The sequence below is a fragment of the Argentina silus genome (genome assembly GCF_951799395.1).
Source record: "Argentina silus genome assembly, chromosome: 13".
NCBI classification, from domain to species: domain Eukaryota; kingdom Metazoa; phylum Chordata; class Actinopteri; order Argentiniformes; family Argentinidae; genus Argentina; species Argentina silus.
The window spans coordinates 9438133-9455599 of record NC_139667.1 but is presented as its reverse complement, the minus strand read 5'-3'; the positions used below and the strand labels follow the sequence as shown (position 1 = coordinate 9455599).

At 44.0% G+C, this 17467-nt stretch overlaps 1 protein-coding gene across 1 annotated transcript in view; it reads right to left on the bottom strand.

The window, feature by feature from the left end:
- Window positions 1-17467, bottom strand: part of daam2 (dishevelled associated activator of morphogenesis 2) — a 98122-nt gene that overhangs the window by 53939 nt on the left and 26716 nt on the right. The window contains exon 2 of the mRNA XM_083684053.1: window positions 2784-3037. Coding sequence (XP_083540179.1) covers window positions 2784-2951 — 168 coding nt within the window. The 5' untranslated portion in view covers window positions 2952-3037. The remainder of the gene's footprint in view (window positions 1-2783; window positions 3038-17467) is intronic.

The window sequence follows — 17467 nt, the reverse complement described above, 5'->3', positions numbered from 1 at the left end:
ACCGGTCTATGTCCAGAACAAACCAAGCTACCTGTCCATGTCCAGAACGGTCAACCAAGCTACCGGTCTATGTCCAGAACAGTCAACCAAGCTACCGGTCCATGTCCAGTTCAGCAGTCAACCAAGCTACCAGTCCATGTCCAGTTCAGCAGTCAACCAAGTTACCAGTCCATGTCCACAACGGTCAACCAAGCTACCGGTCCATGTCCAGAACAGTCAACCAACCTACTGGTCTATGTCCAGAACAGTCAACCAGCTACTGGTCTATGTCCAGAACAGTCAACTAAGCTACCGGTCCATGTCCAGAATGGTCAACCAAGCTACCGGTCCATGTCCAGAACAGTCAACCAAGCTACCGGTCCATGTCCAGAACAGTCAACCAAGCTACCGGTTCATGCCCAGTTCAGCAGTCAACCAAGCTACCAGTCCATGTCCAGAACAGTCAAGCAAGCTACCGGTCCATGTCCAGGACAGTCAACCAGCTACCAGTCCATGTCCAGAACAGTCAACCAAGCTACCGGTCCATGTCCAGAACAGTCAACCAAGCTACCGGTTCATGTCCAGTTCAGCGGTCAACCAAGCTACCAGTTAATGCCCAGTTCAGCAGTCAACCAAGCTACCGGTTCATGCCCAGTTCAGCAGTCAACCAAGCTACCGATCGACGTCCAGTTACATACATTCAGACAACTTGTCAATCTTTTCAACCAGAGGATCAGTTGACTGCTAGACTGTTAGTCGACCAGAGCATTGGTTGACAAGTAGACTAATCAATCATATAGTACCAGTGTGTCAACACAATGGCTACCTAACAAGACAGCCAGTCAACCACACTGCCTCAATGACCATCACAGGACCGTCACAAGACCAGACCAGCACACATCCTTGACATGATGGAAACCAGTCTACCAGATTCACACAACCCACTCAAAGACCTACTATATCTATAACATACGGATAGGGCTAACTCAAATCAGGACAAGCTAATCCCCCTCTAGTCCTGACACAAAGGAATAAAGTCAGGAGGGATCCGTTCCTTCCTCCTGCCCGGTCTCTGCATCTGTCAGCCTCGGCTTAAGCCGAGATATTTACCCTAAATAAGCTGTGGGTCATTCTGTTTTCTCAACCATGAGGGCTGCCGTGATTCATCTAAGCGCTTCCATATGCCAGGCATGTTGTGTTTTATTCCACCAGCACATGCCTAATTTACATATCCGAACATTCATATAACTTTTTTCCGTCTAATCTCCCATTCCCTCATCACCACAGAAATAAGCAATACCTTGCCCAGAAAATCGTGCTCAAGTTAATCTGGACATTTGATGCATTAAGTATCTTACCTGTCGCCTTGATAGTTTAATGGGTTAGGGTTAGGGTTAGGTGCAAGAACCTTCCCTCAACTCTGCTCTCATTAAAATAAATAATAATACATTGGATTTAAAGCACCTTTCAAAAAAAGATACAAATGAAAACCTGCATGATTCATACTGTGTCCTTGGTAGTAACAGGAACTGTGGCACACTTAGATCCATTTCAAGAAAGTCAATTGACATGAATAACTAATGAATAATTCAATGTATCCATTTAAATAATTCACAATTTCCCAAATCAAGAATGGAATTACAATTAATTTCACAAATTGACTGGGTTACAAGGAAGCTGATCCCAACATTGCTGAGAAACACTGTTTCCTGTAGACTGGAGATTACAGTGCGGCTTTTCCTGAGACTAGACTGCACTCTAGTCACCCTGTAACTAGTAATTGGTCACACAGTGAAGTCAAGTGTGAGAGAGAGCTCTCTTCTCCCAGAGCCATCCAGTTGCATGTTAGCTGAAACCCACCAGCCACCACCCACCAGCCTTCACTCCAGCAGTGGTATGCCAAGCCCTCTCCACACTCTGCCCTCATGGTTTCATGCCAGCCTGGTGCTGGCATCCACCTCCACCACCGGCAACAAGCACGATCTGGGCAGGAAATGGAATGAAGGGGGACGTGGGTGGGGCTGGGGTTAGGCGGAGTTAAGTGGAGGGATTTGATCATCCAACCATCACGGCACACCGCAGGTCCCGATCTCTTCCCATTCCCATTCCCAATCCCATCTGGGCCGGGATAATGAAGTACATGCAAGGAAAAACTCCAACAGCGAGCTGCTTCCCATTAGGAAAAGGAAAATTCCAGGATTTATATTATACGCCATGCTGTTCCGACCCAGTTCCAGAGCAGATTTCCTTGTGTTTTTGTTCTCTGTTGCTAATGTAAGCAACAGCACTTTTGCATTGGGGCCTGTTATGGAAATGGGTGCCTTGTGTGGCATGCATAATTGCAGAGAATGGGTAACCTTAGAGTTGAACAAGTTCATGAGATCTACAAGTGGTTGATGGCAACTGATGACAGAAACATTTGACAGCAGAATACTTTTGCTTGTGACTTTCCTTGAGTGTACAAGCCATGTCGAGAGTGAGCTGACAGAAGCAAATGTGACAGTCAAAATAGCAGTTTGTCACTATAGTTGTAAAACTCCCTTTATGGAAGCACATCCATATACTGTACAGTAGGTAAGCTATGTGAAATGATTAGTAACTGTGAGGTCACACCCTACCTAGCACATCATCTAGCAGTAGAGAGTGAGTTTGAGAAAGTGATGGTTGCCCAGTGTAATCAGAATCAGAATCAGAATTCTTTTATTTGGTCAAGTATATTTGCACATACAGGAAATTGACTTGGTGAGGTTGGTGCATGGACATAAAAAACAAATAGTACCACCATTATGTTTGTTTTTACTTACCACAAGTTCAGAAAAGCGTGCATGCAGTTCCTCAGCCGGAGGCATAGGGGCACTGAACTCCAACAGCTGCAACGGAACGCTGTCCTTCAGGTTGATCTCCGGGGGCTCGCTGCTGCCGAAGCAGCACAGGAAGCCCAGGGCTGGGCGTGTCCGCTTCCGAGGGGGCATCGTGGACCGGAGGAGGGTAGGGGGGACCAGGAGGTAAGGGGAGTGAAGGGGGGAAGGGGGCGAGGCTGCTATCTAGGGGGCATGATCTGAAAGACAAGAGTGAGAGAGAGAGGCATGATTAGAACAAAGTATGAATAAACCAGAAAGATAACATGTACAACTAAACCTTGCACGTTGTATGTTCAATGACAAAACATACCAGACATTTGCACTGACACAGTTCAGATCTAATCAGCTACAAAACAGAACCAAGGTATGAAAAATGTGATTTCATATCGCCCACCTTATCTGTATTAGTATGTATGTATTAGTATTATGACATAATAATCCACAAAATAAGATAAAGAGGTTGCCATATCTCCACATGATCATAGGTAAGGGGTTGGAGACCCCTCTCATCATCTCAGACATGTGCTGCTCTCATGGAGCATCTCCTACAACATGACTGGATTCAGCAGGACAGTAATACGTGAAAAAAAGCACTTAAAAGGTCTTAGAAAAGGTACAGAAAGGGCTTACACACAGGGCCAAGAATGAAGAGGGCTTACTCTTTCTGAAACCAAGCCACTCTGAAACCTCACCCGTGTGGAATGGCACCATGGATAACACTCACTGTTTTTCCCCACCTCTCTCCCTTTACTCTATAGTATATCACCCATATGAAAGTGTGTCTGGGTGGCAGGGGGTAAGGGAACCGAAGGGGGGGACAGCAGGCACAGGGGGGACTGGCCCTTGTCTCCATGCACTGGCATTGTCTCCTTGGCCCCCACACAGAGAGCTCTCTGTCTGGGACCTACAATGGTCCCCATACAAGGCTGGGGTGCGGGCAGTGGCACTGAAAGCTGCCCGTACTGCACTCCCTTCTTCACTGGAGCAGCACAAACAAGCTGTGTATGTGTGTGTGTGTGTGTGTGTGTGTGTGTGTTTGGGGCCCTACTGTTTATGCAGCACGGGCAGCTCTGAATGACACCATCCACAACCAGGGCAGAGGTTTCAATGAGACTAGACGCCCCAGAGGATTTCCGAGATGTTGGGAAAGAGTTGTCTGAGGAGTATACTGTAACATGGCCATTCATACACGTATACACACTTGTGGGCACACACACGCACACATGCCCACATGGACATTCAATCCACCCACACACCCACACCCACACCCACACCCACACACCCACAGTGAGAAAGAAAACTAATCTTTCCATTTCACTAATTTCACTCATTTGTTTTTCCACCTGTTACCTGCTCCCCTTTTGTAAGCAGAGTGAATGGACATGAAAATGGATCAGGGTTACCCTAACCCTAACCCCATCAATCTGTCCGTCTAACCCTAACCGCATCAATCTGTCCGTCTAACCCTAACCCCATCAATCTGTCCGTCTAACCCTAACCCCATCATTCTGTCCGTCTAACCCTAACCCCATCATTCTGCCCGTCTAACCCTAACCCCATCATTCTGCCCATCTAACCCTAACCCCATCATTCTGCCCATCTAACCCTAACCCCATCATTCTGCCCATCTAACCCTAACCCCATCATTCTGCCCATCTAACCCTAACCCCATCATTCTGCCCATCTAACCCTAACCCTAACCCTAACCCTAACCCTAACCCCATCAATCTGTCCGTCTAACCCTAACCCCATCAATCTGTCCGTCTAACCCTAACCCCATCAATCTGTCCGTCTAACCCTAACCCCATCATTCTGTCCGTCTAACCCTAACCCCATCATTCTGTCCGTCTAACCCTAACCCCATCATTCTGTCCGTCTAACCCTAACCCTAACCCTAACCCTAACCCCATCATTCTGCCCATCTAACCCTAACCCTATCATTCTGTCCGTCTAACCCTAACCCCATCAATCTGTCCGTCTAACCCTAACCCCATCAATCTGTCCGTCTAACCCTAACCCCATCATTCTGCCCATCTAACCCTAACCCCATCATTCTGTCCGTCTAACCCTAACCCTAGTCCATCAATCTCCCATAGTGCTGTTCTAGTGAACACACTGACCAGATGTGAAGTGACATCCACAGCCATAGACAGATACAGTACAGTGCACTACGTAAGTAATGGCACCGTGAAGTATTTTTTCTTCTGTTGGCTCTACTCCAAAAGTTTTTTATTTGAAATCAAACAATAACTCTGAGGTTAAAGTATACATTGTCCACTTTTATTTTAAGGCATTTGTGTACGTATTGGTTTCACCATTTAGAAATGACACTTTTTAGACATAGTCCCCCTATTTCAGGGTCACCAAAAGCAATGGGACTGATTCATATAAATGTCCAAATGAAGCACTCATGTTTAGTATTTGGTGGACAATCCTTTGCATGCAATAACTACCTGAAGTCTGCGACCCACTGACCCCACTAGATGCTCGGTACCTTCTTTGGTGATGCTCTGCCAGGTCTTTACTGCAGCAATCTTGTAAATAAATGGTTGTAAATGGTGAAACCAATATGTACACACATACCATCAAATAAAAGATAGGAGCCTCGACTTTAACTCATAGTGACAGTTTGATTTCAAATCCAAAATGTTACTTACGCAGGGCACTGTAATACCTGAATTGTAAATACAGACAGATTCTTGTGGCATGTGTCGCCTTGTAAGTACTGCACTGTTCATTGCTGTTTTTCAAACAATGTTCTTCACTTCCAAGTCCTCAGAATTATATATGTTAATATGAATAAGCATCATATGAGTTAATATATATACTGTATAACATGTCTAAACATCCCTCCCCATATCTGTGAATGTGTGTGTGTGTGTGTGTGTGTGTGTGTGTGTGTGTGTGTGTGTGTGTGTGTGTGTGTGTGTGTGCTACTATCTCCACCCTCCCAGGGAGAGCCACGTGCGGCCAGCCATCACTCAGCATCAGTCCCCCTGGCTCGCTGCCAGCCCTTGCCGAGGAAAAGTAGGCCATGGGATCTACAACCACACTCACACGGCACACACGGCTCTCAGCTGTGGCCTTGCATGGGAACGAGAGAATGGAGAGTTGGGACAGGGGCGCGTGTGTGTGTGTGTGTTCTAAATCCACCATTTGCGTGCATGCTCGATCTTCAGCCAGACAAAATCATCCACCATTTCCTCATTGTGGAGTGTGTGTGTGTGTGTGTGTGTGTGTGTGTGTGTGATCCCTCAATGTCAGCCAGACAAAATCCTCCACCATTTTCCCATTGTTGTTTCTCCTCATATCTGGTATAACCATGCTTGCCACCCCCCTCTGCCTCCATAGAAACAATCATTTATCTACTGCTTGCTTTCACTTCATCATTCTCTCTCTCTTCCTCCCCACCTATCACTGCCACATATCTCTTTAGGGACGGGATAGAGTGCCACTACCCCCTGTTTCTCTATTTTGTCAATGACGTGTATTTTTCTCATTCTTCCTCTCTCTCTATTCTGCTTGTATTTCCTGTCTTTCTTCCTCTCCGTTTCTCTCACTCTCCATCACTCCCCATCTTCCTTCTAGCAATCCACTCCTCCTCACTCTCTCTGTACGTCTCTCTCGCTTTTCTCCTCCTCTCTTACCTTTGGCTACTACTCCTCTCTCTGATGTACACTTTTCTTCTATCTCTCATTCCTGGTCACTTCAACTTCTCAAAATTTTGCATTTTCCCTCAACTCTCAAAAATTCCCTCCCCACTGATTGAATCCCATATTCTCTCTCTCTCTCTCTCTCTCTCTCTCTCTCTCTCTCTCTCTCACACACACACACACACACACACACACTGATCTAAGGTTTTATGCTTTCCCCGTTAATGGGTAATGTTAGGATTTAGGAAGGATAAGCTGATCCAAAATCTGTAAATAAAGGTTAATTATCTACCCTGAGCCATTATGACGCAGACTTCATTGCAGTTCCACTCTCACAGGCAAACTTACTATTGCTGCACTGGGAAGACACTATAAAATGGCACACGCACATGCATTTATGCACAGGTACACACTCACACATTCTGTATGGACACACACACGTCACACACACACACACACACACACACACACACACACACACACGAGAGAGGGAGATGGCACACTGGCTGATCTGTGTTTGATTGCTCCAGAGAACAACAGCATAGTACAGAGAAGGGAGAGAGAGAGGGGGGGGGGGGGAAGGAGATGCTGCCACTTCTCATTCAGCCCACTACCTCATCACCTCATCCAGAGAGCAAGGAAGTAGGTCAGTGGAGGAGGAGGAGGAGGAGGGGGCGGCAGTGAGGAGAGTGAGGCTGCTTCTGTATGTGTGTGTGTGTGTGTGTGTGTGTGTGTGTGTGTGTGTGTGTGTGTGTGTGTGTGTGTGTGTGTGTGTGTGTGTGTGCGTGTATGCATTGGACGGACGGACAGACAGACAAGGATATGAAGTTAAAAGGAAGAGATTCAGAGAGAGAGATGAGGCCCACACATTGATCTGAACGGTCAACAAATGAATCCCATTCCACCGGGGCGTGAAGCGGTACAGGGGGGTTACATAACCAAACGTCAGTACTCTGTGCAATATTGTGCTGGAACACAAGAGAAGGTTGTCAATCTTATTAGAACTGAGCACATCATTTTATTGCTTTAAGTGAAATTAACATTATCAAAACATAATGGATAAAGTTAGAGATGATTTGGTTGGTTGGTTGGTTGGTTAGATGGATAGAATGTTCGAAAGACAGATAGATAGATAGATAGATAGATAGATAGATAGATAGATAGATAGATAGATAGATAGATAGATAGATAGATAGATAGATAGATAGAATGAGCCAGGGAGTTGGTTGATTGAGTGGTAGAGAGTGGTAGAATTGGTTGGTTAACTGGATGAGAGTTTTTGGAGCAACAAAACAAACAACAAAAAAACATTGTTTGATCATGAAATCGCAATTCCAGGCAGCATGTATAACACTGACAGTATGGGCCAAGACAAGTCATATGGATATCGATTGAAGAGAAACTGTTAAATTAGGCTTTTAAACAACTATCCACACACAGAGTTAAGGATTGTCTATAGGCCTACAAATTATAAGGCACCGCAGATCATCAGAAGAAAGCTAAATATATTTTCTTCCTGGACATTTTGTGCTGCTTTGGTGAAACCCTCCGCTCTGTGTACATGTGCATCCGAGATACAATCTTCTTGTATTGCCACACAACTTACAGGGTCTGAAATGAACACCTGCTAAGCGCTAAATGCGGCCTGCAGTACATTTCCCTTGTGGCCGGTAAATCTCACAGTGACCAACTGCCACTCTGGCGGGTGCTTATGAATGGAATCGTTTAGTTCTGTATCCTTACATCATTTTTAAATATCTATTCGATATCATAATTTAGGCCTAATCATTTTTGTTTCTCCTTTTTCAAAGATTAGACAGATGTGTTTCGCTTTGACACTGTGCAGTAACTTGCAGTGCACAATTGGTCGGTCTGTAGTCTTCCTTTCCCAACATCAATGTGGCAAATCATTTAATGGCAGATAATATTTGTTTTCATGTAGGCATATGGCTTTCAGTTAGAGACGTAATCTACCGGATAATAGTTTGGGAATAGTGGGAATTTAATGTCAATGTACGCTAATTCAAGAACCATGACAAGATGCCCCTTTATAACTACACACATTATTAGTGGTCAAATAAATGTAAATATGACTTAAGTGTACACATATGGTACATTAAAACGTATATACATACTTACAGTGGCTGACAGACAAACACACACACAAACACACACACACACACACACACACACACACACACACACACACACACACAGACACACACACACACACAATTGTGACTTGCATTCCTGAGGTGTGACCTCATCTGCTTTTTCAGTGAATGCACAGCGTTGAGTAGGGTTACCGTCCTAGCTGACAAATGGCAAACTTAGTGAAGAAGCTGGTGTAATTTAACGCTACATTAGCCTGTGATGCATTCCATGCTAGTTTGAAAGCAAGCATTCTGTGAAGGATTTTATGTTTGAAGGTAGGTACTTTCGTGTGAGTTTGTATACAGAGTAGCTTTCTCATGTGAAACAGGACAATGGGCATGAGGATTTGGGTTAGACAATTCTGGAGGGGCCCTGTAGGGTTGTGCCCAGTGCACGTCTGGATAGTTTTCAGCTTGTGTTACGTTGAATATCTTCCCCCTTCCTTTAGGTCTGTGTATAGATCTACGGAAAGTTATTTTTAGCTGTGACAACATGGCTCTGGAAGTGTCTTGACTTCGATTGAGTGACACAACAAACAAACAAAACGAACATTTTCAAGACAGTCTTTTTAAAAAAAAAACTTATGTTTTCAGAATAGTAATTATTAACTTTGACTTTAAAACAAATACTACACCTATCTGTTAGTAAACGGTAACAACACAGTGGTTGACAAAAATGACAATAAATGGCTCTGAGGCTCACTGTTCTGTTTTTAGCAACTGTAAAGAGACTGGCTTGGCCCCCAAGCTGCGGTGACTGGCTTGGCCCCCAAGCAACGGTGCTTTGCCTCCTCCCCCAGAATCCTCTCAGGGTTTTAAGAGGCTGCTGATAAGGGTATCTTTGCACAAATGTGCCTACGTGCATCTGCCAGGATGAGCAGGGATCTGAAGATAGGAAACCCGCCCACTCTCCCTCCCTACAGTACCTCCTTCTACTCACTTTCTCCTTCAATTGCTTCCTCCCCTTCCCTCCATCAGATACAGGGAGTGCGGAAAAGGGGACTGGGACCTTGCCATTGAATACCTGTTCAACAAGCCAGTTTCTTTCAGACTGTCAACATCCTCAGTGGCAGGAAACCCCGTCAGCAGGTCATCATTTGGGGGGACGTTTGAGAATTAAAAGAACGTTGTTAACCATTATAATGTTAATCCTTATAACAATTACTATTAATTGCCATCATTATTTGTGGTTGTTGTTATTGAGTACCGCCAGACCTTCTTACAGGAACATTTGAGGGTGAGCAATGTTTTATTTTCATGTATAGACAGTCTTGGCTTTGCCAGAAACCTTGGATAGAGACAACTCACTCCAGGGGTTACAAAATAGCTTTTGTATCTGCTGATCCTTCATATTAGTTCACAGGCCTCCTCTGTGTGAAGTAATGTGTGAGGCAGATGCATCTATAATCATGTTTATCAGGTTTCAACAAGCCACACTCAGCCATTTCAGCATAACAACGTGGGCCACCAACAAAACAGTAAACAAATACATTTTCACATGCAAATCACACTTGATTTCTATGACATATCTCCAGTTCTCTAGAAATGGCATTCCAGGGGAGCACTATTTAATTTCTTTCAAACATGATTTTAAGCTAAACATAATTTGTCTACAAAGACTAATGAAGACAGTTGCGATACTCAGGAGTCTTATACAGTATATCATAATCAAGCCTTCATTAGTTTAAAATACTGAAAATATTGCAAACTGTGGCTTTAAACAGAGTTCTTACTGCAATGAGAGCCTCAATAGCATCTTTCTCAAGGATGAATACCTACTTTGCTGGAAGACATCCTGAGCCCACATCCCATCCAAATATTCCTTTTTGCTACCAATAATGTTTTGCCCAGTAAACCCTTCCAATATTACAGTAAAACCTCCCCTACCCCTACCATTTTCATCACTCTTCAAACACACTTCTGGGCCTTCTTTCAGAACCCATAAAAGGACTTTGACTTCGAGCCTCCTTCAAATCAAAACAAACAAATAAGTAGCATTTGTTTTAAGGTGCCCTAGAAAAAGTTAACCCACCTCAAAAATAATTTAGTTTGATTCATAAAAAAGAAACCATTTCTGATCTGGTGAGGAACCTGCACAGGCCACATGAAGGCCAGGGGTTTGTTACAACTTGATGTTTCATTAACTGTGTTTTAATGTGGCAACCCTTCTGATAAAGATGAATACAACCTCAAACTTTGATAGAGCAGTCATTTTGGGGTCCAAGCACCCAGCAAACCACAAACTGTGTTCTGTATCTCCTTATTACAAACATACATACACATGTTGAATTTACAGTTTATGTAGGATGAAACAAGTATTTCTGCAAACGTATATAACATGTAATGACACTTAACTCTAGTATCCACTGTTCAGTGCAAGAAATCTGCAGAGCCCAAAACAGGAAAAAGCTTGGGTGGGGTGAATTGTGCAAGCTGACACAGATCTTAAATGTTGTATTCATGAGTCCTTACCACCTTAAACTCACTTAACCAGACACCTCTGCTTTCTAGGCTTCAAAAAGGCAAGCATGCTATAATATCAGCCTGATAACACGCAAAGCTATTGCAGCTGTTCTGTGTGAATGGGATAACACAGATGTTTATGGTGGCAAGGGGTAGAGTTCCGTTAGCCTTATGATTGACCTAGTTTTGCCTGGTAGACACAGTTGCATCCCCCAAATAGACCTGATCACTGGGATATCTACGCTATTAATACAAGTACTCATAGAAAGGGGCGCACGCCGCATTCCACGGACCCTTCCATTCCCACATTAACAGGGCTGAAACCCAATAGGCATCCCTTTCCTTCAAATCCTAAAGCACTGTCAAATCCTTTAATTATTTTGTGGGTGATGCATTAGAGGCAGTCACAAGCCCTGGGTACAACATTACATTACAACTACGAAGGGTCTAACCAAGAGCAGGGAAAAGACTTTGAACTTCCATGAGACTCAAATGTTCCTCAAACATTCACGCCCTTGAGTGTCGTCTAGCCTCGGTCCTGTTTTGAGGAAAGCAGATATTTCCATGGGTGCTGTCACCAAAATAACAAGAGACATTGGACAGGCCAGCTCTCATGGGTGGTAAAAGGCTTACCCTAGGACTCAAAATCAAACAAAAACATTGACTCAAGACCTAATCACCAATTACTTACATTTCCATAAGCGCTAATGCTAACAACAACACAATCTGGCCAGATCTGCTACTTTGAGTGGATATGTGTTCTGTCAGCTTGCTGTGACAATGACAGCTCCATGTTATACAGCAGAATATGTTGTCTGGGTTTAAGACATCCACAGTGCCATGAGAGTGCAGGGGGCATGTAGTCTGGGCACTCCATACTGTGCATTGTTTCGCTATGCCACATCTTCACGGGGGTGAAAGGTGAACAGCTGCATAATGAAGGACATGGGTCCTGAGGCTTGTGAGTAATGTCTGGAATGCTCATCTTGGACCGTTTTAGCAGCGCGGATGGGTCAGATTCTGAAGTGACCAACTTTAAAATAGCCTCCAGTAAAGCTCTTCTCTGAATTGAGGCACTGTACAGTACAGATATGCTTACACATCATAAGCCCCAAAAGTGTGTCACTGGCACAATCACAATGGCTGCCTTTTCACACACACTGAGGGGACTTCCAGTTTGCAAGAAAAAAGGACTGGCAATGTCCACTGTTTCCACCAATTACAATCTAACATTGCACTCCCTAAAGCACTGGTAGCAACGGTAACTACTGTAATACATATAATAAATGAATACTACATAGAATAATGAATAATAAACACATTCTATTACTTATATTCAAAAAGATGCACAGGTATTGACAAAATGACGGTGTCACTTTCTTCTTCTCTCTCTCCATCCCTCTGCAAATTAAGAGGTTGTTTAACCTTTGCTGAGCAACAGGCTTGAAACAATAACAACAACAATTTCTAACCGTCCTTCCTCCCACTCCTCTCATCCTCAGAGAGTAATTCATGCATTCGTAATGGATGATAAAAAATGAAAACCTACGTGAGCTGACTGCAGCAGGGGACTGGCCATAGCGGTTCCTCATCTTTCATTAATGCTCTCAAACACTCTGAATCTTTTAGAGATGGCCTGCCCTTGCTCACGTGAGTAGGATTTCCAGCTTAAACAGAGTATGCATAGTCTTGTTACTCTCCTGTAGAACGGTGGAGAGAGGAACTGACTGGCATTCAAACAAATGGGTACAGCAATGTATTATCAAACTCACAATGTGGAAAAACAACATTGTTCATGTGTGAGGAAGACACAAGCTTTCATTACTATGAACATGAGTTTACCCGTAGTTAATCAACTCAGCCATCTAAATGATTGGATTGCTTTCATTGAACATTCTTACTGAATCTTCTGCATTTCAAATTGTCATTGTTACCCATCAGGTTCTTTGATGGCCCATTTTAAGCAGAATGCAGAGGTTAGGGCAGCAGTTTGGAATGTTTCCCTCTATAAACCACCAGGACGAATACAACCCACAACAGGCATCGCTAACTGATTTTGCAGGTGGAAACCAGGGTTGATGAGTGAACCTGAGCTTTCCATACGGTTAGAGCATTTACCAGCAAGATGAAGTGCTCTCAGCATAGGTGCAGGTGCCACTGGGGAGAAGAAAAGAGGCAAGGCAGAGCCTCTCTAATTCTCTACACAAGCAACCCCAGGGGCTACGGAAAGAGTGTTTATGTTGGTATGAGCTGCCATAAAGTATTAGTTTACCTAGAGGGAAATTGTAGTACTGACAGCACTAGTCTTTTAAAGCTTCCCAAACAGTATTAGCATACCTGGGAGACTTTGGCCTCGGCTAGTGAAAGCTAGAGTTCTGCCCTGGAATCAAGTCCCAGGAAACAAGGACACACAATAAATGTAGGTTCCATATTGGGCTAAGTAAGTACTGGGAGGAGATGCATGGGGAATGTCTGGCTGTTGGGACATAACTTACACCAAAAGGCTGACTTGATGATTCATACAGACCACCATCTTATCAGCCCACATCTTCGACAAAAATAGTCCCTCTTAGAACTATAGCCATCACACAGCACTGTCCCATCCTCCCTCAATTCCTGAAATTCTTGATGCCTCCAAAACCCTTATATGGATCTCAGAGTTCCCAAATGGGAGAAATGGACTGTTCATTCTGCCTCCATCGTCATTCCACAGAACTCTTATCCCTTTCGATGTATACGGGCCATTCCAGTTCTCCTTGCACTTGATGGGAATTTTCCCCAAATGCTTTGCATGTCTAGGGGGCCTGACAATTTTCAAATGAATGGATCTATCGAACAAGCTCAGTAAAAACTGAATCCTTGACTATCACAAGCGTGAACACAGCCTCCCGCATATAATGCACCCCACACTTGGGCGTGGAGTGCTGTCAATGCCAGCCGAAGGGCAGCGCTAACTTCCAGACTACTCCAGTTTCACACACCCACCTCTCTGCTACCGTTTATGACCTATAAAGCCCCTGTAGTTAAAAATCTGTAAAAGTCAACATAAAAACATCATCCATCGCTTGCTCTCCAGTCACAACACTACAGGCAAATGTGGAAATGTTTCCAACTGCAGTTTGTTGCCATGTTCCATTCTAGCCCCCTCCTATACTCAGGAGTCCATCCCCGAAAGTTTATTTTTTGGGGCGAAAAAGTCCATGGTTCCTGATTAGATCAACAGCGGGCTGCACTGTACTGACAAGCAACCGTCACGCTCGATATCCGTGTCCCGTTGTGACTGCAAACTCCTGCGTATAGTACCACGGTGCAGCTACCGGGACAACCGAGGAGTGGTCTGGGTATCGATATCAATATCATGTGTCTCGTACTCACCCGTTTCAGACAGCTGCCTGCTGAGATGGATCATCCCTATCTTTTTCACAGTCAGTCTGAGAACCAAGTAACCTTTGACAAAGAAAGTTCTGTGAAAAGTTTAGCACATTACTATCTTCTCGTACTATTTCTCTCTGTTTTGCAGTGTGGAGTTTCGTCCTCTGTTTTGTCTTGGTAAAAAATTCATGGCATTACTGAGCTATATTGTATATCCCGGCTCAGCCCGCACTGCTGCTTCCTCTCTGAGCTACTGCATCGAGGTCTGGATTTCAGCTGACTGTGCTGGGAGTTGTTGACATTGCCCCCCTCCCTCTCTCTCTACCCTCTGCTGCTCCCTCGTTCACCCCACCCCTTCAGGATTCCAACCCCTGCACATGACAGCATGTGTGTATAAGTCTGTAAACCAGTGGGATAGTGAGTGTGTGTGTGTATGTGAGTGTGTGTGTGTGTGTGTGTGTGTGTGTGTGTGTGTGTGTGTGTGTGTGTGTGTGTGTGTGTGTATGTGTGTGTGTGTGTGTGTGTGTGTGTTGTGTGGGACCAAGGGAGTGAGCAGGATGAAAGGAAATGACCCTCAGCAGCTTGTGCTTCCTACTAACAACCCCATCCCTCCTCTTCCTCCTCCTCCTCCTCCTCATCCTCCTCCTCCACCCAATGCCTTCCCAAACCCAATGGAAAAGAGAGGCCAAAAGGATCACAAAATGCTTTCCTCGCAAACACACTAACTCACACATTAACCCAGTCATGGCCTAGCTTTCTCAATGACAAAACAAGCAGGAAACAGCATCCCCTAAGGTCCTATCACTGCTTTCATTAACAAGGCCATGTGAATCGTAGTGGGGGCTTGATTGTACAAAGTTATGTCGGTCTTGTCAAGTTCACACCATTAGCTCATCCACATACAATGTGGGGAGAAATCAGATAAAGGCCACACCAGGGCCTTGAGGAATGGAGCTCAATTATCTTATTGTGATAGTATGAGAGGTTGGGGAGTGAAAAAGGAAGCGTCAGAAACTTGAGACTCCCTTGGTATTACACTATATACAGTGCCGTGTGTAAGTTATGGGACAGTGCAGCATTTTTTCTTCTTTAGGCTCTGCACTCCAAAAATGAAATCGAACAATTTCTATGAGGTCAAAGTGGAGATTTTCAGCGTTTATTGGTGTTTGTGTCCATATTGGTTTCACTATTTAGAAATTACAACACTTGTTATGCATAGTCCCCCTGTTTCAGGGTACCCAAAAGTGGTATCCTAGTGGCAGCTATACATGCCCTAACATTAACACCCCCTCCACCATGTTTCACAGATCCTTTTTTCTCCAAACCTTTCACTTGCAGTCACTCTGGTACATGATAATATTCATCTTATCTGTCCACAAGACCTTTTTCCAGACCTCTGCAGGCTTCTTAGGTACTTTTTTAGCAAACTGTAAGTGAGTGGATGAAAACGACAAAACTAGTGTTCTGCACATTGCAGTGAAGCCTCTGTAGTTTGGCTGCTGACATATTCCGTGGATGGTAGTCTCTAACATATGGAGAGTCTCTCTGACACTGGAGAGTGTTCCTGATCAGTGTTTTTTTCTTAATTATGGGGAGCATTCTTCGGTCATCTATTATAGAAAGCGAAGCCTAGAATTAATACTAGACATTGACAGCTCTCCTATGCCTGCACAAATGATGTGACGGAACACAGCTGACCTACCAAAACACCTGTCAAGCCAATTGTCCCATTACTTTTGGGTACCTTGAAATTAGGGGGAACCATGCATAAAAAGTGTTATCATTTCTGAATGGTGAAACCAATATGTCCACAAATACCATCAAATAAAAACAGACAATCCTTTAACCCCACAGTAACTGTTCTATTTCAAATCCAAACCTTTGGAGTGTAGAGCCAAAAGAAGAAAAAATGCTTCACTGTCCCATTACTTACGCAGGGCACTGTATACCCCCTAAACTAACCAAATATAATGGAGGAGCTGTTTCAAAAACAAAACATTGTTGCTTGCTCATCTTCTGAGTAATTTCACAGTATGATATCATAGAGGCTAAAATCTGAATAAGTGAATAATCAGTGCACGCACTATCAAGCTGTGAGAGATTGTTTGAGATCTTGGTTGTTTTGTGCGTACGCATCAGTAATTCCAAATTACCTTTATCCCCGACCCCATCCACACAGTCAAAGTCTCTGGAAAAATCTATAAAAGAGCACAGCTCTCTATGAAGAGAAGAGCAACAGGAATATCTTTAACAACCTATGACCTCTCAGTTGATCAATCCATGAGGCCAAAGCACGTATCCCTTACCTAAGCATGTATCCCCTACCTAAGCATGTATCCCCTACCTAAGCAGTACAGTTATTTGAGGTGAAGTGTGAATTGATTTGGTTTCATTCAATCCTTCCTAGTTCTTGCCATCTGCTAAAGGGGCTGGGCAAGCTGGCAACCCCCTCTGATGTATTCTGATCAATACTAATTCATTCAACCATGCATATTCAGTACAGTTGCATTCAAGACGCTGCTGAAACATTCCATGACACATCTGAAGATAGTTGTTTGAAAACATAGATTTTTTAATCATATTTGATGCATGCATTATTCTTGTGGTAACCTCCTCCCCAGGCTATTGCGCACAGCGCATATAAACCAGGAATAACAAAGACTCAAACCTGGCCTTAGTGGGAGTGAATTTACTGAGTAAACGATTTGTTATTATTTGATTTGAAGCACTGGGGAAAAGTGCTGTGGGAGATGACTGATGCAAAGTAAAGCTAATGGCTATGCACTGTCCGTTTTTGACGCTCTTTCTATTGGCTTGATGAAGGCCAAGTTTGACGCTTTGGTCTACCAGACCTTTTGTGCATTTGGGCAGCAGAAGTGTCTGGGAATGAGACTACAGTATGCTTGTGGCAATTGTGAAACATTTGGCCTCTGTGACATTTCCAAAAGGGCAGAATTGTGCTATGAATTTATATTGCAGTTTAGAT